This window comes from Numida meleagris, chromosome 1, assembly GCF_002078875.1.
Source record: "Numida meleagris isolate 19003 breed g44 Domestic line chromosome 1, NumMel1.0, whole genome shotgun sequence".
In the NCBI taxonomy this organism is placed as follows: Eukaryota; Metazoa; Chordata; class Aves; order Galliformes; family Numididae; genus Numida; species Numida meleagris.
Genome location: NC_034409.1, coordinates 106,343,443 through 106,368,510, shown reverse-complemented (window position 1 = coordinate 106,368,510; position 25,068 = coordinate 106,343,443). Strand labels below are relative to the sequence as shown.

Genomic DNA, 25,068 nt, shown 5'->3' with positions numbered 1-25,068 from the left:
ATCAAGCAGCCACAAACAGTATCATATGTCTGGTTCCTTAATTCCCCATACAAAATGGTGGTAATACTCTTCATGATGTCAGGGTTTATGAAAATACATTCCCTCATGTTTCTGAAATGAGTATTGCACAGAAAATGCTATGAGAGAATGAATAAGCCTATCTTCAGGGCACAGTTTGAACTGTGTGCAGTAAATAAAGTGTGGAGAGCACACTGAACGATAAGAAAATGGCATTTGGAATATCTGATCATTTATAAAATCTTCTCTCTCCTGTACTATGAATGATGCAGTGGTCCTGTAGAAAAATATCATTATGATCATTTATGTAAAGAAAATACAATTTTCTATGTTGTTAAATAACAAATTGAAAAGAAAGACCACCCAAATTTTATTATGAGGCATCCTGCTGAATACTGCAGGGTTCACCAGCAGTGTTTGAACCTTTATTTCCTCCACACAGACTTCAGCCACTTGAATTATTTTCAGAAGTAACTAGAAAATTTTGGAGGCAGCAGGAGGCACCATTTTGTATGGAAAATTTCAGCCAACTGTTAAATGCTTGGCAAACTTATGAGTGACTGGAAACAAGGCTCCTAATGAGAAGCAACAGGAATAGGTGATGCTCCAACTCCTCTCTACACATGCAGAGCTGATAGCCTGCTTCCTCAACCCAAGTGTTGCTAGTTTTGATAAGGCTTAGTATTTTGGATGCTTTACTGTGCATATGTATGTAAGTGTATAACATACAATATCTATTTACTACTGTCAAATAAAACAGTTTGTACAATTTTTCTTGCACCACACAGAAAAGCTGTTGGTTTATTTTCTCTGCATGTTGTTCAATCAATCACTTCTTTTCAAACCACCTATAGATTTTGCCAACTGTGCGTGAAGATTCTGGCTTCTTTTCCTGCCATGCCATCAATTCTTACGGAGAGGATCGTGGAATAATTCAGCTCACTGTGCAAGGTAGGAAGAGGACAACATAAGGAAAAATACACAGCTATTGTAGTACAGTAAGTGTATGCCATGCTCAGAAATCTGCTGGGGGAGGGAGACCCTGGTTCCTAACTAAATGTATTCCTCATTGTCAAAGAAATGAGGAGCTGCATTAAGATGCTCGGTCTCTCATTTTCCAGCATTACAAATTAAATCAAAACAAAGGATAAGCTTCAGAGTCGTTCTAGATCTGTACAAATTAATAAGCAGAGTTTTTTTTCTTAAATACACTAGCTGATGATCTACTAAAGATATTTAAAACTAATATCTTCAGTGGGAAGAGTGGATATATCAGGGTTACTTTTGGGGGAAGGGATAGAGGGTTGCATTTGTTTCAAAGGAACAAATGTGCTGAAAACCCCAATAAAACAAAAACAATCTGATTTTATTTCTGAAGAAGTATTAAACCTACTGTGTATCGACAAAATATTTCAAGTTTAATCAGTCAAAATACATTTTAATTGGTTTGTACAACACAAGCTCTAGGAACCTATGTTGCCTGGGGCTGGGTTTCCGCTCCTGCAGGGTTTCGCTCAGGCAGACAGCAGCAAATTCTGGAGCAGCTAAGGTGACAGTATTTGAGATGTAGAGCAGAGGCAGGACTTGGCCACTGGCCGCTGCTTACTTTTGTGGTGCATGTTCCTGTGCTTGTATGCTTTTGAGCATGTTTCCAGAACTGGAAAATTTCTTTCCCCCTACTCCGGAGTTTATGTATTTGCAGATTTCACTGAATACTTAATCACAGGATCATAGAATGTCCTGAGTTGGAAAGGACCCACAAGGATCATCCAATCCAACTCCGAATGCTGCCCTGTCAGTAAATTCAGGTGGAATTTGGGTCAGGCTCTCAATTACACGTGAGCTCCTTTACACTGCCTTGACAATTTAGAAGGACATTAGATTCAGTACAAATGCTGGTTATTTACATACTTAATTCGATAGTGGTATAAAGAGGCTTTAGTGTTGTTAAGGCTTTTAAATGCTCATTAAATTGACTGTTAATAAATTAAGACTTTAAACATACTCAGAGAGAGAGAATTCTTCCTCCCTTCCCCCATCAAATTTAGTAGTTTAGTATTAATATTTCTATCACCAGCTTTTATGTAAAAACTGTAGAAGTATCTGTAAAATACAGTGTTCAAGGCAAAAATATTTCCTAGCATGAGTAGTCCAATCTGGAGTGCTTTTAAGGAAATGCAGCTACATGTTCCGTATTAGAAGGTGAAACAGAAGTTAATATTCAATATTACATCAGAGATTCTTAGCTGAAAAGAGATTTTTCATTCCTCTCTTGGGTATTCTTCAGTGAGTGATTAACTGGCTCAGGGTACTAATGAGTGACTGGAGAATTTGGCATGAGAGCTTACCTCCAGTAAGCCGTGTCAGTGCCACGCTCATTGGTGTTATCTTGTTACGGACATGGGCTTTCCTGTGACTAAAACTGAATGTGTATTTACTCAGAGCCCCCTGACCCTCCTGAGATAGAAATCCGAGAGGTGAGAGCACGCAGCATTGCCCTCAGGTGGACCATGGGATTTGATGGAAACAGCCCTATCACTGGCTATGATATTGAATGCAAGAACAAATCAGGTAAGAAGTAATCTTCCTTTGAAGTAATCCCTGTCACTTAACTTTCTTCATCATTGCATTTGTATTGTAAAAGATAATTCATAAATTGAAAACATCTGATGGAATATTTTATTGTGGTTTATTTAGTCTTTCAGTCATATTTATCATCATTTGTTCTTTTTTTTTTTTTTTTTGAAGAACATTATGTTTTGCAACTGCTGCTTTTTCCATTTACTTGTGGAAGAGACAAGTAAGAAGGACAAATTTTGTTGCTAAAAAAAAGACATACTAAATGATAGTTGGTAATGATGATTTTCCTAGCTGATTCTTGGTACCTATCTTTTCTCCATTTGGATTTTTTCTTCTTATTTTCTGTTTCACCCTATAGGAAAACACCTGCCTTTATAAATTACCTTTTCCCATAGTGCTGATTTTTTGTTATTTTCTATCAGTATGTGAGCACATGGCATCTTACCTGGAAGGTTAGCAGTGAACATGGGTACTTACGATCATTTCTAGTTGAAAGAAACAGTGTGGTTGTTTGCTAAAGCACCATGCTGAGTTTTCAGGAATATGCGGGAAATACTCTGAAGGATAAGAGCAGTGCAAGCATAAACCTTTCTGCTAGGTCACTGTATCATCATATCAATGGACACCTAAGAAGATGAGTGAGATTACCATGAAAAAAAAATACAACCCTTCAATTCAGGAAAATATTCCTGGTTGGGTAGATATTTTAAAATCATCTTTTTCTTAAGCCCAAAAATGTTCACTGTCTGTTGAAGTCTAAAAAATTCTCAAGCTTTGTTGGAAACATATTTGTGATGCGGAATCATATTTAAAAGTAAGCGCACTGATAAGCAGTGTCCCGGAGTCATGTTTTGAAAGGGGAGATTGCAATGGAAAAATGTTTTCATATTCTAAGTATGATTAAAAAGACACTGAGGAATTATATTGTACTGCCTTTTGTTGGAGTTTGTTACACTATTTTTAAGGGAACATAGGAATGCTGTACGTGAGTTTAGAAGTGAAACACTCAGTTTATGTAAGCAGCTGTAGTATTTTTGTAGTCTTCTCCCTTTAGTTTTGAGATGTTAAAATGTGCTTGTTCATTAAATTCTGAAATTTAAAAACTAAAACCATATTCTACTAACCATCTTCATTATCCTTCACTTGTCTACGTTGTGTATTTCCTTTCTGCTGTACTTTAAGTAGAAGTCTTAAATCATCAATCACCATTTTAGCATGGCTTTCTAAATAAAATTGATAATGTGCAGGTGTACATGGTAACCGAGAGGTTACATCTAGAAACTCCCCACTGAATCTGTGATTAGGAGTCACAGCTTTGGAGATACAAACTAGGCAAGGATGCTTTCAAGGAACATGCATACCTAAAAGTTCCCAGACTTTGTTTTCTCTTAGTTTCTTTCCTTCCACCCAAGCCCTTTCCCCAGCGCAATTTTTGAAAGTCATACATCTTTCTACGTGTATGAAGGTAAATACTTGAGGATGTATCCTGAAAAGAGCAGATTATCTCAGTACAAAGAACAGAAACAGTCTTTTATAAAATCTGGGGCTGAATATTTGGAGAAACTAGGATTTTAGAAACTAGTTTTTAGAATTCTTGCACGCATTCTTTTCATAATTATCAAGAAGATGAAATACTGAAGATGGTTATTTGAAACTTCTCCTGGTTTAAACAATTACATTTGTAATGTGGGACATCAGACAAGGTATGAAATGTTCAATCTTCATGGCTCCTCTGAGAAAATGTCTTTTGCTAGATGGTACTTCCAGTCCTATGATCTGATTAGAGGCTTTTGTGCATCAATCTGACGAACTGACTAATTGGATTGTACCAAAGGCAGGGGAGAACATGAAGAGAGGCATGGCCAGAATAATTAGCATTTTGAGAATTAACATAACAAGCAGTATTTAGCAATTACATTTGGAGGAGATCTACCCAATCATAGCTCACTCTAGGTTGTTGATTTTTGTGTGGTATTTTTTTCACCTTTTTCATTTGCATTGCAATTGTTTAACTGCTATCTATTCTTGGACAGCAGAAATGCATGCATGATAAACTGAAACCTGATGTGCAAAACTGGGAACCACTGGCATCAGGAGTCAGTGTGCAGTCTAAGGCACAAGGTCACGTGGGGAACACATGGGGCATTGGGGTGATTAGATGATGCAGTGTGGTCCTTCTCTGTGCTAAACAGCTAGGAGGACCACTTTTCTCTCTTTGAGAAACCAAGGCAAAAAGCTTCTGCCACCAAGCGTTACAGATACAGCTCAACATCTACAGAGTCACTAGTAGGATGGTGAGAACCTTCTTCTGCAGCCTATGGTGTTTCTTGCTCAGACTGCCAGGAAAGCACTCCGGAACGATGTTCTTAGAGGTAACTTCTGCCTAGCTGTGACAAGGGCTGTATCTTAAGCTCTCCGCTGTTGCTGGAAAATATTTCTCAGTTGCATGATGTTTCATTTTCCCAGTCTTTCTTCACAAGTGAGAAGATTAGGTATTTTATTTCGTATCGCTTCTCCTTTCATCAGATGGTATAATTCTGGTATAATTACTTGACTCTGAAAAGTGGTTTTCAGACATGAGGTCATAGAATCATAGAATGGCTTGGTTTGGAAGGGACCTCAATGATAAGCAGGTTCCAGCCCTCCTGATGCAGGCAGGGTTGCCAAGTGATAGATCAACTACTAGACATGGCTGCTCAGGGTGATATACTACAACTAAAAACAGATTTCTGTGCTGAGCCTAATGCTAAATTTTCTATGTAAGTTGCTTACCCTGAAGACTCAGAAATGGGTGTACAGCAGCATGCATCTCTAGACTTTCGGAAAGGAAAATTGCAAAACTTTTCTGTTTCAGAGAATGTTTGGGTGACCATATATCATGCATGGACTTTGCTGTAGGATACTAAACTCACATATCCCATCTACCCCTGCCATACTAGCTAAGAATGAGGACCAATTAAATACCCTCTAGAAGGAATGTGAAATTGCCCTTTGTGTATGTAGATGTGTTTTTATGGTCTAGTTGCCGTGCAGGAGCCATATGAATAGTGGGAGCTCAGCATTTCAGGCCATTTCAGTACTTATATACAGTACCTGTCTGTACAGAAATGTGCCTGTGGCACTCAGACCTGGCCCTTCATTGGTACCATTGATGTGTAGCTACCAGATCTTTCCATCTGAAGTGTAGAAAATATTTTGAAGATGAGAACTGGCATGTGGGTGTTTCTTTATGCCTCTCTTCTCACCCTTTTTATTTTTGATGTCATTATGGAAAATTGAGGTGCAGAGTGAACATCAGTTCAGTTTAGGACCCAGTTTGGAGGCAGAGGACAGTGGTTTGTGCTCCCCTGTGCTCCCTGCTCCCTCAGGATGATTTTGCAGTCGTGTGCAGTGCGGGGCTGTGTCACTAGATGGCAGCGAAGGCAAAGACACCTCCTCACCCAGCGTGGGAAGGCGCACTCATTTTCCTGAAATTAGAATTGAAGAGCAAATACACCTAATAGTCTTCTGAAGAGTGATCCCAAAGCCTTTATTTTAGGAATGGGTGAGAAGCTGCTGGTTTTCATAAAATCATAAATTTTTCATAAATCATTGTGTCAGTGTGCATTTTATGTAACACTGAGAAGTGCCTGCAACTGACATTTTGGAGAGGAGTAAAAACTGCATTAAGAATTCCAGGCTTAGTTTTAACTATTGTTGATTTGCTTGTTTCTATTAGCCTGTTGCAATTTGTTTTCTGTGCATTTTCAATCTTTTAGTTAAGTAGATTTTAAAGCACTCTGAAATGACAATTAAAAAAAAAACAAAAACAATTGATAGTCAATTCCAATACCTCATGGAACAAATATTTAACACCTGGAAGCAAGAAAATATTTTTAGGCTTTGCCAGAGAAAAAATTAGCTAACCATTTTTTCTTATTATTTTTTTTTTCCAAAACTGAAACATTGTTGGAGAGAAATTGATTAATTTTTCCACAGACTGACTCAGCTGGGAGTGATTGCTCTTGCTGATTTGTTTTCCTTTTCATAAAGAGGATACATGCATCAGAATATATTCCTGAAATCTGTGCCTTAGTCATAAATAAACACTATGAGCCTACATTTAGCAGTACAGAAGACCGTGAGTTTTAGTCTCTCTTTTTCTATGCTGTGCCATTATTTAATCTTCAAAAAATTACAAGAATTTTCACGTCTGTGTATCTGATTTCAACTGTTTATATATACTACAGAAGTTTAACACTCAGAGGTCAGTATTTCAAACAACCAGCAGAAAACTTGAGCAATTTGTTAATATGTGAATGATGTTAGAAGAAAGTACCATCTGGATCAAGGGAAACTTAACAAATTCTCCAAAACAAAAGTGTTTATTTCTTTTTTTCTTCTTAATTCCTTTCCTGTTTACATGGTACTCTGAAACAGATAGAGTTTCCTTCTGTGCTTGTAGAACCTCTGATATAACTGCTGGTCAAGATTTCCAAGGGATACTGAAATAACCACTGTCACTGCCACTGTGCAGTTCAGCACAGATCCCATTACAGCAGCCTTGCTCACAAGCTTCAAGGCTGCCCAGATTTTTTCATGAGCTCTTACAGACCCCTGGTTGCTGTGCTAGCCAGGTCTAGGACTCTCTTGGTAGTTGAGGAGAGCCCCTGGACATCACCACACCACACTCTAGATCAATCTCATCACATCCCTCATCACCTCTCCTGTTTTCTAGGATCTGCTAATATGTAATGTTCGTCAGCCATATCTGTAGAGAGCCTCTCATTTCTAGCTAATTATTAATTATTAAGCAAATAGTGTCTGAAATTTTCTCATTTTTGAACACTGTGGGGGTTTTGCACTCTCCTGTGAAGCGTTTGTTTGAGGAGCTTCAGATGTGAGCAACTGGTTACTGTGGCATTTGGTAAGTGACATATTTTAGGTGAGAGTATCAGGCATTATGAATTATAGTGTAGGACATTGGCAACATTTGACTGTGAATGTGTTTGAGAAATTCCGTGAAGACAACAAACTGAAAGAAAGTTGTAGCAGTGTTCCCTTCAAGTAACTCCTTTAGAGCTTCCGAAGGTATCCTACAGAGGAAGTTTTGGAAATCTCAGTTACCATGTAAAAATAAATTCAAGTGCATTTCATTAGCATTTAAATGTCTGATTCCTAAATGTTTTCTGGGTAAATTAAGCCACATACAAGCAAAAAAAAAGAACAACAAACAAACAAACAAAAAACCAAGCTGGAGATGTCATTGTGACAACTTGTGTGAGCAAGCTACAGCTAAAGAATTTACACAGTATGAGCAAATATTCAGTATCTGTGTGAGTTTTCTATTTATAAACTAGTCTTGTCTTCCGAGCTTTCCGTGATCTTGCCTACAGTGACCCATAGTGTAAAACACTTCTGTAGAGCCCCCAGTGACATCCCCCTAAGGATGCTGCAGAGGTTAAAGGAAAAACACTGGCTGCAGTAAGAAAAAAATGATGGATGGCTACTCATAGGAGATATGAGGATGTTTTAAAAAGATTCTTTTGTACTGTTTGCAGAAACAAAGTGCACAGATGAAATGGAGGGGTCACTGCGTTTCCATCCTTTTTCCTATTATATGTCTGGAGAACTTATTAAAAAGTGTAACAAACAGATGAGTACTAGCAATAAATATTAACAATATGCGCCTTCTTTTATAGATATATACAAGCAGATAAAGTTTTTAATTCCCATTCTGTTAAAGTGTTCCTGCGTCCTAACAAGTAAAGGAAATAGCATCGGTACTGGAGGGTGCTGAGCTCCATGTCTAGTGCTGCTCTCACCATCTCTCAAAACAAACAAAAAGGAAGCTGAGCAGCTATTCTCTCAGATTTGCTGGTGCTCTCTGGTCTGAGATCCCATTCTTCACAGCACTAGACTGGGAGGACTTGGGAGAGCTGTCAAGGAATGTGATCACTTGGTTTTTGTTTGTAGCACCAGGAGTTTTCTGGGTTAATTCAGCGGGGGCAGTATCTTTCTCTATGAGATAGCTTAACTGCAGAATTGTGTCAATAATATTAATATCATGTTTTATTTGTCTGTTTTGTTTTAATCTCTTATTAAATAGACTCTTGGGATTCTGTTCAGAGAACCAAAGATGTTTCTCCTCAACTTAACCAAGCTACTATAATTGACCTCCATCCTTCCTCAACTTACAACATCCGCATGTATGCCAAGAATCGCATTGGCAAGAGTGAGGCCAGCAATGAGCTCACCATCACGACAGATGAAGCAGGTACTCTCTGGCTTTGTAGCAGCTGAATTGTGCTGGGAATTATTGTTCTTTGATGTGAGGAATCTTTACTTAAAATGCTGCTTATGTTGCTGTAGCTGCATCAGAAGAAATACTGAATTTTTCCCATAAAACACTGTGACTTTTCTAACTTCATCATGTCAGTTTGTAATTAAAGCTATTTAGTGGCATCTAGTGGCCAGAAAACATTATGCTCCAAATTTTCAACTTCGGGAAAAGGCACATGTATCTGCAGTTAGGCATCTCAGTCAACACTGTATTTCTAGTGGAGGCCCAGCCCATGTGGATCTTGTGGCTTTCCTTAGATAACCAGGTAGTACAGATAGGTAACTAATTTAGTATACATTAAGTATAGATAATTAATTCAAGCTACCTTTTTTTTGAAAATGTTAATCCCCATGAAGAAAATTTTCCTTTGTCTATTCCATCTCCCAGCCCCCCCATCAGGTAGCTTTCTGATTACTGTGCAAGTCAGTCATCTTTCATTAGTTAGCACCATCCCCCTTGTTCTTTGCTTCCATATATTCTTCTACATCATTACAGGTGTCTGTAGCGGGAGAGCTGTGCCTGCATTTTCACTTTAATATCTGGAGCCTCTCTTTACTCTAAAGCTGCAGTCTTCTGGTGCTGTCTTATATTTGTTTCTCAGGGCTAGGAGAAGTGGCAGCATGGTAAGGAGAGTGGAGCCTTGTGCATGCTCACATTTCAGAAACCCTGCATGTTACAGGTGAAGTGGATAAGACTTAAGGATGAGAAGAAGAGAGTTATAGCTCTCTATTGTAGCAATCAAAAATTAAAATGTTGCATGGATGTAAATACTTCTGTTAGATATATACTATTGAATGAGATGTACAAAGTATGCTTATGAAAGTAGCCAAGCAGGTTGAACGCAACCCATTGAAACTGGGTGAAGTTATTCTGAAAAGTCTTGAAGAACTTGATCATTTGCATTTGAAAACATATTGTTATCATGCTTACTTTAGCTTTTCTTCTATGTTATATGAAGTCTAAAATGCTTTTTTCTTTGGGGATTTTGAGAGGAAAAACATAATGCAGATATGTGGGTGACGGTGCCCTGGCAGTGAAAAACTTATTTCTTTTTTAAGATTCATGTCGGCCTAGACTTTAAACCCTTGGTGATGTTTCAGTCCAGTTCATATGAATACAACTCAGTAACTTCCCCCATTTTCACTGTGGGTGAAGCTACCCAAAATGTAGCCCATGTGATGAGAGCATGGTTTCGGTTCCAAGGGAGTTTTTGAATAGGACACCTGGGCTTTCAGTGCAAAGCCCAGTAAACAGGAGGCAACACAAGCTGCATCTGTTTTTTTCATCAAGTATCATTTTTTTTATCCTAATAGAAAGAAAGGAATGAAGAGTATTCACATGTTTACGAGCTTTCAGTAAATAGCTTTATTAGTGGTGAATAGTTTGCAACATAATTCTCATTTCACTGTGGTTTTTCTCTTCCTTTGTTCCATGAAAATATGGTATCACTGTAGAAAACAGATTATCCTTTCTTCCATCCTGTATGATCTATATCCCCAAAATGCCCATCTTTCTTTGTCTGTAAACATCAGAGTGCTGGGTGTTGGATCTACTCTCTCATTCTCTGTTGTTCATTCTTTCTTGAAATATTTCTTACTTGCTGAGTTTTTCCCAATTGACAATTAAATTGTGAGGATCAGCAGCTGACCTTGAAATGAAAAAACAGCTTCCTCTTGAGCAGGGTGGAACCTTAGCATCACATTTTATTCAGTTCTTTGTAACTAAGCTTCAAAATAATTGATCCTTTTGTCACTGTCTTTAAAGGAACTGTCTGTTTGGAGAGAAAGACCAGCAGCGTGGAACTGTATTCAAAAGTTACTGATCTACTTAGGGAACAATTGGAAGAGGGAAGGTCAGGCCTAGGCAAAGCATGTGAGCAGGTGGTGTGTAATGTACAGGATTATCATTTTTTTGATCACTGTTTACCTCTGTTCTCTGCTTTTACAATAGCAAATGGAAAACAGTGTGAGTGTAGGGAATAAAGGAGAAGGTAATGAGAAGAGAGCAAAACAAAGGGAGAAGAAAGGCAACAGAAAAACTGAACAACTCAAACCATGCTATTGGCAAGGGTGCAGATTATGTATCGCATATTACTGTAACCTGAGGACTATGCAGTGAAATGATAGTTGAGCACATAGTTTTATACTTTTCCACAACTAGTCATGATTCCAAAGCTTACGGACCACATCTTTCCCTCCATACAACCACAGTTAGTTCCTGTGTTGGAAAATACACTGCAAGTACACACGTATACTAATGCTTGTCAGAAAACAAAACCTTTTAAACTGTTGTTTAATACTAAAATCAACAGAGGAAGCTGAGGTATTTGGCTTATGTCTTTGTCACAAGCTATGTATGTCGCTAACTATGTAAAATAAATGACTTCTTATTTAACATTAACATTTCACCACGTGTGCTGGGAACTGTTAACTACACAGGTCTGTATAAACTGCTGGGTTCTTTCAAGGAAAACTTTCTAGGAGTACTTTTTAAAACCTATTTTCAGGATTGAATACTTTGCTCTGATTCTACTGCATCATAATGTTCCCAGAGAAATGGTGTTTGTGTTTGTGAGCAGCAGGGTCAGAATCAAGGACAAGATTCAAAAAATTCATGGAGGCCTCGTTTTGTGTCAGTGAATTTTTTCTCCTCTAGTTCCTGTTCATGATTGTAAGGGGAATAGAAATAAAGTTCTTTCAATCTTTGAATATTATTCCTGTGAAGGACAGTCAAAAAAGGTACAAAATGAGGCATATTTAATAACTTAAATATATTATAAGCTGAATTCTGAGTCTCTCTACTCTCATTAGTTAGAGCAAAATGTTCTGGTTACTATCAATATAGCTGTCATTTACTGCTGCTCCACCTCTAACAGCCTCTTCTCACCCTTTTTATTGCTTTACTTCCCTTGTCATGATATTAAACTTAATTTAATACCTTTTATTGAGGCCACACTCTGCATCTAAAGAACTCTTGAGGAACAGCTTGAGATTACTTCATTTCTTTCTTCAGTTCTTTCTTTTGCAGTGATTTATCTCTCTGAGGAAATAATTTATTTCACACCTCTCCATTCAGTCCTAACCATTTCTTGATCTGCTTTGTAGCTGTCCAGCTGACAAGCAGGTCGCAGGACTTTCTTTAAAGCATCACGCATACTCTTGGCAGCTTATCAATAGTAGACGAAGCTCCTCCTTATTTAGCAGGAGCTTTTTCCATCCAATAGTTATTTTTTATCTGTTTCCCAGACTGGGATATCAACATTAGTCAAGGGGAGGAGGGCAGAGAGGGAGTATAAATGGTGAGGTTTTCATGTATAAAATGTGTAATATTTGACTGTATGTGCGCAATCTCTAGTGAACAAAGGGGATTCCTCTGAAAATTGTGAAATATTGAAGGCTGACTGAGGAATTCCTGTCTCACCTGCTTTTAAATAGGTTCTGCTGCCTTGCTATCACGTACAGGGTTCTGACTCATGAAAATGTGTCTTGCTTAATTACAAAATGGAAGTAGAATTGTGAGCGTGTCACTAGACAAGAAAAGTCACTGTAATTCACTCTTGATTTTTTTCCAGGTTGCTACATTTTAATATGTGTTGTATTTTAGTATTGGTTGGAGATGACACCCAAATGAGTAAGATGCTAAGGTCTGGTTTTCTTTTATCGAAGCAGCAGCTTCAGTTTTTCATATGAAACTGTCACAGACCAAATCTTTGTGATCCTGCTGAGTTAATCTGGTGGCATAACATGTGAAGTGCAGAATTCTGTGTGCTATGAACGCAGTCTTGATGTTTCTCTCTTCTTTCCTTACAGCTCCTGATGGTCCACCTCAGGATGTTCAGCTTGAGCCTATATCTTCACAAAGCATTAGGGTCACCTGGAAGGTAAATACGAACAGCCAAGAATGTAATCTCTGACAGTATTTTCGTGTTTTCCAGCAAACCAAAGGCTTCTGATCATTAGCCACAGGGTTACTTGATGGGTGAAGGGAAACATAATAATGTACTTTAAAAAGGTATAAATAAAACAACAATTTAAGTTCATTGCTGTCAGCGGAGTAAAAGAAGTAGATATTGAAGTAATGCAGAATGTACAGTGATTCTCAGCAACCAAAATAAATGCTTAATGGGTTTTTCCTTTTTAAAGCATTCAGGAAGTGTGAGTGCCATCAGATCTAGCCAACTATAACACCCAAGTTTCTATGCATGAACTTGTTTTAATGTTTTCCCTTTCTTTTATGGTTGTGTGGGTAGGCAGATTGAAAGGCTTTGTTTGCTTTTTTAATGTTCAATTTGGAAGTGATTTTCAAAAGCAACGACAGAAGATAAGCAACATTGGTTTACTCCTGGAATATATAGATGTCCTTTGTGATTCTGAAGATTTGCCATTATAGATGTAGATATGTGCAGACAGCCACAGGACAAACAACATTTTTACATCTATATTTCAACAACATTGCTTCAAATATGGTTCAGTTTCTTACTTCTGCGCCACTTTAGCTAAAGTCTATTGGCTTGATCTCTTGGTGTTTTCTGAAAGCAGGAGCACAAGAAAAGAGAAGCTAGAGTTGGATTTATGTGTAAATAGTTCTCAGGATCGTGCTTGGAACTAGATGGATTTGTAAATGTCAGGTGTCTGATACAACCAAATAACCACAGAAATGAGCTCTGTATTGAATATATACTCCATTGCCCTAGCAAGTCTCATGAGCTGAGTGTATAGAGGGATTTATATAAATGGAGTAAGCCTAAAGTGTGAGCTAGTTATTGCTGGCTGTTACCCCTGCAACGCACGTCCAGATCAGGAAAGGTGGGTCCATACTCCCAGAACTTTGTTCCCATGTGAGTGTGGTACCATGCACTGTGTAGGTGCTGGCTAGACATTTGCCATTTGCTGCAGGCTGTGCTGTCAGACTGCACACACAGTCTGCAAAGTCTCCTGTAAACCTCCCAGGTCTTATTCCCGTAGACCCACTCTGTGTTAAATCTGGCTTTGCAAAATTCTGCTGTCTGCCTCTTGTTCCTCCACAGCCAGGGCTGTGCACTGACAGCACCACAATATTTGTACATGTGCCAAATGAACAGGACAGCAGATCTTTAACTTATTGACCAGCGGTGAGTGGTGTATGGTCAAGTAGCGCAAGAGGTGCTTCAGCAGTGAGCTGCTCTTGGTATAAGTCCTGTAGACAGTGGAATCCTATGGTCTCATCATGCCACAGAACCCCATTAGGTGCTGTTTTCCAAGCAGCAGAAACTCAGGAGGCCTGATTGTAAAAGGACAAACAGCAAAAGGCAATACTGCCACTACACTGAAATTCTGTCCATTGTGTTATTTGTACTCTCAAGCCTCTTGTTGCTCAGCTTGAAAGCTATTTGTCTTGATTTACAATCATTGCTTTATCTGGTAATAGGACAGCTCATCAGATGGGTGCTATGTTTCTCTGTGGTGCAGAAGGTAGTGGAAGCCTAATTGTCTTCCTTGACCTGGAAGCTCTTTAGAGGATAAAAGTGAAGTCACTGAGCTACCTTCCTGAAGGATTAGTGCTTACCTAGTCCCACATTTAGTGGAAGAATTATCTCCTTGTAATAGCCGTCCCCTAATTAAGAAATGACAAGCCAGGAATAAGCCATTCTCTTTCCTCAAATTTTTGCTCTTCTGTTCTGTGCAGCTCACTTTTGGTCCATTACTCAACACAGTCCTACAGACATCCTATAGTTCTGCCGAATCCTGGCTTTTTGAGTAAGTCCCCATAATGCAGTAATTAATATCCTGGTCATTTTTTATTTGGAGGTTTGTGGGGCTTTTGCCATGGAAATTAGTGATCACATACAAAAGGGGTTGTGTTCAGAACCATACTTATGTTTAAAGTTGGAAAACCTTGTTTAAATACAGACAGTGGCAGCAAAAGAAGCAGAGAATAACAGGTCAGTTACATTTTATCCTGTACTAAGTTCTATTTCTGCAGTTTGCTTCCATCGTTAATCTTCTGCTAAAGTTTCTTTTAGCCCACCTTTTAGAAAATTCCAGTTAAGCAAACTTTCATAAGTCTGTTTAATCCCATCTATTTAATCCCTTCTCCCTGGTAACTGGTGATAGAACACAAGGAAATGGCACAAAGCCACACCAAGGGAATTTCAGAGTGGGCATTAGAAAAAACTTATTTACTCTAAGAGTGGTCAAACACTGGTACACGTTTCCTTGATAGGTGGTTGATGCTCCATGCCTGTCAGTGTTCAAAAGTCATTTGGACAATGCCCTCCATAGTATGCTTTAACTTTTGGGTTGCCCTGAAGCGGTCAGGCAGTTGGATTTGTTGGTCCCTGTAGGGCCCTTCCAACAGAACTGTTCTATTCTATTCCACTTCTGTGTGTCTACATATGATGTTGTGTGTCAAATTGTATTTTTTAACCCTCAGTATTTTTGGTAGTTTAAAATGATGCAGAGAAAATGAGAATTAAACAGGAATTTCGGTTTAGGAAAAAGTATGAAAATAATCATTATTTTTTCTTGTAACACTTTATTAAGTAAAAGAAACCATTCAGTTTAGGTGTGTGAAATATTCATTCTCTTCTTCATTGATATACACGTGTTTACATTTACAGAACATCGTACTTTAAGAAGTCATTGGTATTTTATTTTAAATATATTGCATTTTATGGAAAAAGAAATAAGATTAAGGTTTGAAACTTTTTCGTAATATTCCATGACTATTGATAAAGTTAACAGTATTCTCCCCATGAACAATTTTCAATGGACAAATATTACTTCACTGATATTTTTACTGAAAATGTACAAATAAACAAGAAAATGTAGACATCAAGCATGATTTACTTGTGCAAAGAGTAAATCCAAAATGAAGCACTTAAATGATGCCTTCTATTACTATCTGATTTTTATGTGGAGCAGAACATTTCAGTTCTCTGAAGTAATTTTGAGCTTTTTTTGCATTGTATAATGTTTTAAAGAGGAAAAAAAAGTAAAATTATTATATTTTATTTAAGGAAAAAGCCTCTGTTCTAAAACAATTATAAAGATGTGTCATGAAAAATTCAAAATTCACTGTTTTATTCCAATTCAAAATCAGAAAGTATATAACTACAGAATTCCCAGTGAAAAGGCTATTCTGGCTCTAATCCTGCTCTGAGAACATTTCAATGCAGAGTAAATAAATGATTCAATTTTATCACTGTGTTCCATCTGTTTTACAGTATGATATGTGCATATGTGTTGTAAAATTCTTTATTGTGTAAAAGGTGTACATTCACTTTTCTTGGTATACAATGCATGCCTTACATGCATATGGTGTATGTATACACAGTATTTTAATGTGTACTATATGTGGTAGTAAGTAGTGGGTGCCATTCACAGAACAAATATTCTTCATTATATGGTGCATATTTTTATGGGTGTTGCATGCCAGTTCTGTGTGTTTGTGGCAATGGCTTTTGTTGAGAAATCTCCTATGGTAATGCGTGAGAGTATTCCATTTGTGGCCTCTAACTCTTGAGACAGTTTAGACCTTGAGACCACAACTGGACTCCTGCTAATATTAGAGACAATAAATTCTTTGCAAACTGATGAGAATTTGCCAAGTTGTGATGGAATCTAACATTAATAGAGAGAAATGATATCCTGGAATAATTAAACTGGTGTCTCCAGACTTTGGCACATTCAGAAAAAGGGACAGTGACCTGCAACATTGTCTAAAAGCTCTTGACCCTCTGACATTTGAGTTGTTCACTACATTGTCCAAGCTGTTTGTCCTTTAATCAATTTGAAATGTTTAGATTATGTTAGCTCGGCCTTTTTGCCTCTTCTTTTCAAGACTGACAATGCACTGACATATTTCTAAACAAGTTTTTTATTTATAACAAAACAGAAATGTTCAAACATGAAACAATTATTCTGTTACGTTCCGAAAAAGCAATTCTTATCCTTGTGGCGCTCCTTAGAAGGAGTTCAAGTCCTGAAACTGCAGTTTTTTGCATGCCAAGTTCTGATTTGGTCACCTATATCTGAGCAGACACGGCTGTGTTTGCAGAGAGCTTATCAGTAACAGAAGAACTGAAGTAATACAGGAGAAATGTTATTCTTGCTTGAAATTTTGCTTGTTTCTGAAGGCAGCAGGAAGGAAGAATGTAAAGCCTCTGGAAAGATAATACAGTCAGATCCATCCAGTGATACCTTTGAAATATGAGGAAGGTGCTGATTTTTGCAGAGCAATGATTTGTTTGTAGTGGATGAAATTAAAATTCTGTGCTGGTTTTATTAGCTCCAGTGAGCCTTTGTTGCAGTGGATGAGAAACATGCTGAAGCAGACAAGTCCTGTGGCACAAAAAGTAGTCTTGAGAAAGTGTTCCTCAGTAGATTTAGTTGGATATAGTAACAAGAGAAATTGCTGCCTGTGCCAGTGAAACTCATCTAAAGTTTCTCTCTGATAAGCTGCATCACCACGACCTTTTGTATGGGTCAGTGAAAAAGATGAGCTTGTTGGTATCCAGTGTGAATTTGGAAGAAAGCTGATGGATTTGAAAGAACTTTTTGTCCATGGAATATAAACTGTTCCTTAAAATGTTTATACTAATTACATCTAATATTCATTGGAATATTAGACAGGAACATAATCACATATTGAAGTTAGTCCTTAAATAGTCCTACTATTTAAATAAAATTATAAAAGGTGTTTCTGTCAAGAATGGTCTTTTTCCCTGAGTTGCCAATCCTTATTTTACTGACATTTTTGTTGCAGAGTGTAGAGATTATTTCCAATAGTTAAGATACAAGGAATCTTGTACTTTAACTGAGAATGACCATACATAATTATGGCCAACAATTTTTGTACTGTCCATATATTTTAAAGCCAGATATCGTACTCCTTGTCTTCATAGCTATTCATTATGCAAATCCCTGCTTTCCAATTCATTATTGCCTTCAGCACTCATTATCTAATATCTTTCTACACTACACAATGAATGAACACAAGCATATTTCAAAGCACAGCATAAAGATTTCCTAATATGTCTAAGTCAATAAACTTTACCTGACTGCCTTCAACAGATCAATAAATGCACTACTAAAGATTTAGTGAGCGAATGGTAGGGGCTTCTGGCAAAACCACTATTAGCAGGGAATGGTATGCCTGTACTGCAAATATACTATTAGCAAGACAACTTTGATTCTTCTGATAGGAGAACATTACACACTTAAATTTTATCTAAGAAATATTTCCTTTTCAGATTTTTCCTCATATGAAGCATTTAATGGTCTTTCTTTCAGCCCAGGAATGCACTATTAAAGTAACATATGTTTGAATTTATATATAATTCTATAAAGTTTTGATTTCATGTGGAAGAAGGAGTTTTGAATTGTTGCTTAGAAATAGACTTGCTTGCAATAGGAAAAAAAGGTTGACGTTTTGTGTATTGCAAAATTTTTAGGGGAACAACTTGACTTTGGAGATATGCATTTAACGTATAATTTTTCATATCCTGTTTAGGCTCCAAAGAAGCACCTGCAGAATGGAATTATTCGTGGATACCAGATAGGTTATCGGGAGTACAGCGCAGGTGGCAATTTCCAGTTCAACATTATCAGTATTGATACCACAGGGGACAGCGAAGTTTATACCCTGAATAATCTGAAGAAATTCACCCAATATGGCATGGTAGTTCAAGCTTGTAACCGGGCTGGAATAGGACCTTCTTCTCAGGAAATCATCACCACTACTCTTGAGGATGGTAGGTCCTTGGCAAACAGCTGTTGTGAGTCACATTATGATTTCTTTATTTCTTTTTACCTTGCATATTTGCTGTTCAGTTAGTTATTATTGTAGATGGAGTAATATAAGACCAGGCTTTGCAGATGCTAGATACAGTAAACAACTGGATAGGAGGAGGTAAGCCAATGGCCATGTACAATTATCATTGCAAGTGATGTGGAATTACTCACATAAATAAATGCTAACTGTACTGATGGGATATATCCTGTTGTGAATAATATTGACTGAGACCATAACTTTTGTTAAGAAGATTATTACTCTGGTGTTTACATATTTGCAAATTTTGTGATCTCATCGTAGCTTCGTTATGCACTTTGAGATGCTAAATATAACTCAGAAAGGTGAAGTGATACTGTTAATTTTGTTGGCTTAATTTTGCTTACAAATTAAACTGCTGGGAAACCAGGAGCTCTCGTATTACATAATCTCTTATCTTGTCAGTCTAAACAGAGATGTGTGTTTTTTCAAAGACATCCAGGCTAGTGAGAAAAATAAAATAAAATCATTATTTCAGATAAAATATAAGCTTTCTAATCTAAGAAACAATTTAGATATGTTTTTCAAACTGTGTAAAATGCACTTCTCAAACAATGAGAGGGAGTCCTCTAGTGGAAAAAGAGAATGATTTCATACCCAAAAAGAGGCTCAGTATTTTAGGGGAGTATAAAAGCAAACTCTACATAATCCTAATAGATGGCATAAGTCAGATTTCCAGTGTATTGAAGTCAGTGCCAGCTAAGAATCTGACTTCATATGTGGGAAATTGAGAAAATTCTTGAGAGCTACAGACTTTGAGGCATATGCTTCTTGGAAGGCTGGTGATTTTCATTTTCTCTGAATGTTTCTAGGCCCGGAGAGAGGATTGCAAGATGTCAGAAGGCAGTATACTCACACATACATATATTTGGTATTATAATGTGTAATATTTTTATCTTCAAAATCTGCTTCTCTTAGCAATATATATATATATTTGTCCCTGTTCAGTTTTGGATCACCCTCAAAGATGAGCTTTAAAAGCAACATCAAAAACTAATACTGGAGTTATTGCTCTAAAGCTAAATAGCCAACAAAAAATGCTTTATATCTCACTGATTTTTTTTTCTTCTAAATGTTAGTGAAAATATTTTATTAATAATTTTCCCAATATTTTTTCAAGCAGCTGCTTCCTTCTCCTGCACCATACTGATTTGAGGAGATTATTAGGATATTTCAGAAAGATGGCAATCTGGGACAGAGTTTTAAAAATATTTTTAAATTGTTTCCTAAGCATGTTCTGTATGTTTCATCACTAGGACGCATTTCAATTAACACAAAAACATTAAAAAAACACTATTAAAAGACAAGTCAGGAAGCGATGAAGGAATATATCAAAAGTCATTCCAGGGACAAGAGCTACACTTGCAGAAACATGGATTCTAGCAAGAATTAAGGGTTTGCACTTTTAACAGTATGTAACTGACAATTAAATAGTGGATGGTAGGGTAGCAACGCAGATTGAAAGTGTAGTGAGAGGGAAGTCTTCTAACAAGTATGGAACAGTGCTCTTTTGTATACATTTCTTCAAACTGGATACGTGCATGTGGTAAACACTGAGTCCTATTCATCAACTTAAAAATAGTGAATATTTTATTTCAGTGCCCAGCTGCCCTCCAGGGAATGTGCAAGCCACTGCCACATCACCAGAAACCATTTCTATTTCTTGGTCAACACTGGCAAAAGAAACTCTCAATGGGATTCTGCAAGGATTCAGGGTTATCTACTGGGCCAATCTCTTGGATGGAGGTAATAGAATTCAAACTATCACTAAGTAACAAGCCATATATAGCACTTATATTATTTATTCTCTGTTGTGAAAGCACTGTACTTCCTTTGCTCTTTGGTTTAGAGAAAACATCTACTTGTGAAGGAAGCTATCTTCTATAGAGCTTTAACACAGTAGCAGGCATTGCAAAACTGACTGGAGACGCCCCTGGGGAAGGCTTCCACCATGGGACTGCAACATTCCGTAGACCTGACAAAGTACCCAAAATGACTCAAACAAATTTCATCTCATTTATATAGCCAAGCAGGTCTTTATTAAAGTATGATAATATAAACTTTAAAACACCTGCCTAACCTTGTACTTTGTAACCTTGTACTTTATTTTAGTTGTCTTAATTAGCTAGTTGACTATTTTTTTTATTTTTATTTTGGTGTCAGAGTACATTTCAACATTGCAGTTGAAGACAAAAGAAGGAAATATTTTCATACCAACCTCTTCTGTTTTGCTTATATTTTGTACTCTTAGCATAATTAGCATGTTAACATAATAAATAAACTCTTGAGTGGAGAATGAGTGAAATGACCAGAAGAGAACAGAGATACACACACACACACACACACACACACACACACACACACACACACACACACACTCTCACACAGTCAGGGAAGTTTATCACATGATGCTGATAATTCTAGATGCGGTCCTTTCTTGTATATTAAATACTAATAGGCTTGAGTTGTGCATGCCTTTATTCCTATTTGCTCTGCTGAATTTTTGCAGTTCTAGGGCAATGACCTGTCTTCCTTCTTTTATATTCATCCTTCAGAATCACAGTTTACTCTAATATACAGTTATCTTGTAAATCCTGACCTCTTTTAGTATGGCAAGGGAAACTCAGAGTAGAAGTGTAACTCTGGGGCCTATTGCTACTTCTGGCAATGACAGAAATAAGCCACCGATTCCTTTGTATATTTAAAGTTAAAAATGAAAAATATATTAAAATCATGCATAAAAATGTAGACCTGACTGACTTAAAACTAAATGTTTTCGGTGATGACTATAGTATTTGGATCAGTTCCTATGTGAATATTATCAGTGCATGTCTAAGCTCCTACATGATGTCTTACAGCATGATGAAAAAAGATGATGCTGATGCAGTGCTTAAAACTGAATTTTCATCTTTTTTTCTCAGCTTTATTTTATGCCCTAAATATGTTCTGAGCTTTTTTTGCCATATGGATTATAGTTCTTAGCTTGTTGAAAAAACAATATGTATGAAGTGCATCATCTTTCTGCAAATAAATCTGATTTTACTATGTTTAAATCTATCACTAACTGGTATTACTGCCGTCAACTGCTTTGCAGAAGTACTTGATTCATATTTTAAAATGAAGGGGCTTTTTTCTGTTAGTCTGTTTTTCTCAAAAATGGAAACCCTTTATGAAAATAATTGGCTCATTTTTGCTCTTGGTCATATTTTAAAATAATTTATTGTCATCTGTTCTTTATGAAAAATTTTATAATTATTAGAAATATTAAATTCTGTTCTCTGTATTTAAAAAATGAAATGAGTTTGAAACTAAAAATGGGTCTGCTTTGAACTGTAAGAAATCCAAATATAAAGGAATTTTAGTTTAATTTCTTATAATCCATTGCTATTTTATAATAATAAAGCATTACTTCTCTGTTATATTCTTTAATCTTGAAGATATTCACAATGGGTATCAATAGCTGGGAAAAGATTGTCCTTGCCAATAACTCAATTTCCTTCTTATTCTATAGAGCTAGGAGAAATAAGGAATGTCACTACTACACAGCCATCTCTAGAGCTTGATGGTCTGGAAAAATACACCAACTACAGCATTCAGGTGTTGGCTTTCACACGAGCTGGAGATGGAGTGAGAAGTGAACAAATTTTCACCCGCACTAAAGAAGACGGTAAGGAGTTAAGCATTCCCATTCCCATTCTACAAGAGGCTTGTATGCCTGAAGCTTTTAAAAAAGTGCAAATATTATATGCAAACGGTCAGAGTGAGATTTCTGTATAAAGATCTTGAGTTAGCAACACACGGAGAGCAGCGTGAACCCGCAGCTTTGAAAGCAGTCTGTTTCCAGCACTCTAGTCAGATTATCCAGAAGTTTGTAGATAATTCTCATGATCTGAACAGGTTTAACTCTAGTTTTGTTTTTTTTTGTTTTATTTTACCTCAGGATCTAATAGGAGAATTTTTTCTAATAGGAGAGTTTTTGAGTTAATTCAAAATAATTGAAAAGGAGGAAAGAAGAAAAGACTATTCTGGGATGTTCTTATGTAACTGAGAAGCCTCTAGGAAGGTTTTCTTCAATATAAGACAAAAACTTCCTCAAAACGCCTCTTCTTTCAGAAGCAAAATGGAGAACAAAAATCGCCTGGCTTTGTTCGTAGATTAGAGCATGGAAAATTTAAGTCCTAATACTGAAAATTAAAATTTTCTTCTTATCCAGTTTAGATGCTTTGAAAAACCTTTGAGATGGCTGAATACTTCTGTAAAGACTTTTGAACATCTGGATACTATTAGATAAGAATATTTTGGCAGGAATAAACATTGACACTGTCCTAGCAATGAAGTTAACTAAATAGGTTTGATTGGAAAATTCTCCTCTGAATTTTTTCAAGGAAATTAATGAATAGTTTTTTCATTATTACTCATCCAGTTTATTGTATATATTTGACTTTTTTATTATTGTTTTTTTTTTAATAAGGTCTACAAAAGTGCCAGCGTTCATTGATTAAGTAACTTGGTGAATGTTATGAAATTTTTCCAACAAAACACTAAGGGATTCATTCTAAAATTTACATCCATTGGAAAGCCACATGGCTGTAGTTGTAGATGTATCCAGGGACTGTGGTGCACATGAAAACTGGACTTCTTTTTTATCATGTTATCAGTTTGCTTATTTTCTCCTTATTCTATTTCAACATACTTTATACAATCCTTTTTTTTTTATCTAAGTTGTGTTAACATAAAAAAAACTCAGAAATGTGAGGAAATTTAGACATATGGCAATATTGGTTAATGTAGTCCTATTACCAGCACTCACTAAACAGTCATCACTGAGATCCTCAGACAACTTATAGGAATGGCTCTGTATAAAACTGTCTCAGAGTACTGCATCTAGTCTGAAACTGCCAAGGCTAATCTGATCAGACATAGACTTCACTCTCTTAAACAATGAACCCACTCTAGTCTGTTAACTACTTCGGAGCATCAGAATCTTGTGTCAGATGCTCTTGAAACAAAAATGCTTGGAGAGAGATGGTTTTATCTTGAAGAAAAATCTAGAAAATAATGGACAACTGCAAGATCACCTGCTACATTTTCAAATTACTTTTTTTTAGTAGATGCCAACATAGCAACTTTTCCCAGAATATTCTCTGAAAATAAAAGCTCTCGCTCCAGAGCCTTGAGATTGGGACTTAAACCATAGGCAGTCTTGGGAGTTGCCCTACTCTGCTTCAGGAGTTCAGGGGCAGCTTGCAAAGATATAACTCATGATAGAGACCCCCTGCAGACAGCAAGCATGTACTTACTGGCCTACACCTTTGAACAGCATTGCAGCGTGTTGCTTTATGTGTTAAATTGGCCTGCTGATCCTGCTGCCTTACATCTCAAATTGGCCAGAGAGACCAATGTTGAGATAACACATTTCTAGAAATCCTCAAAAAGCCCAACAGTAGAAATAACCTCTGGCCCTTGGGTTGGCATTTCAAGGTACAAATACAAGGGAAGTCATAAGGGCTTTTTGGGAAGCCCCTGTATTGGTTCCTTTTGAGTTAAAAAATTAAAGGCAACTATTAGCCACTAAAACTTGCTTGAATGTGGATAACATTTGAGCTCTGTATGAACTTCTTCCAGCATTTGGAATTGAACAGATAACAGAATTAGTGCCTATGGTATCTCTATCTCTCATCTGGAACAACAGAGTGTTTTAATGCTCCTGAAAGTTTCCTGACATTGGGCCAAGACCACCTCCCTGTGCTAAAGAGCACTGCACCCATCACTGATGTTTACTGAGCTTTTCTCAAAAAATTGCAGTGATGGGGACTCCGTAGTCTCCCTTAATATCCTGGACCAATTAAGAAACATCCAATGAAGGGCTACAAAGATGGTGAAGGTTTTAGAGGGGAAGGTGTATGACTAGTGGCTGAAGTCCAGAGCAGAGGAGGCTGAAGAGAGGCCTCATGGTGGCCTACAGCTCCTCACACTGCACAGCAACAGGGCCCGAGGGAGCGGCATGGAGCTGTGCCAGGGGAGGGGCAGCTGGGGGTTAGGGAAAGGTTCTGCACCAGAGGGCGGTGGGCATGGAACAGGCTGCCCAGGGCAGTGGAAGCAGCTGAGTGCTGGAGTTTAAGGGGCATTTGGACACTGCTCTCAGACATAGGGTTTGATTTTGGGTGGTCCCGTGTAGAGCCCAGTGTTGGACTTGGTGATCCTTGTGAGTCCCTTCTAACTTGGGTTATTCTATGATTCTATGATAATACAATCTCCATTGCTAAAAAACATGTTGAATACTTCCCTCTGCCTTTCTGGCCTGGGAGACTAACGGATGACTTGCTGTTTTATAAAAG

General features: G+C 37.3%; 1 protein-coding gene across 5 annotated transcripts in view; it reads left to right on the top strand.

Annotated features, from left to right (window-relative positions):
• Positions 1-25,068, top strand: part of DSCAM (DS cell adhesion molecule) — a 463,977-nt gene that overhangs the window by 358,114 nt on the left and 80,795 nt on the right. For all 5 annotated transcript variants that reach the window (XM_021405879.1, XM_021405906.1, XM_021405915.1 and 2 more), the window contains 7 exons: positions 873-969; positions 2,461-2,589; positions 8,687-8,854; positions 12,730-12,800; positions 18,413-18,653; positions 20,330-20,476; positions 22,242-22,397. In XM_021405879.1, the coding sequence (XP_021261554.1) occupies positions 873-969; positions 2,461-2,589; positions 8,687-8,854; positions 12,730-12,800; positions 18,413-18,653; positions 20,330-20,476; positions 22,242-22,397 (1,009 nt within the window). The remainder of the gene's footprint in view (positions 1-872; positions 970-2,460; positions 2,590-8,686; positions 8,855-12,729; positions 12,801-18,412; positions 18,654-20,329; positions 20,477-22,241; positions 22,398-25,068) is intronic.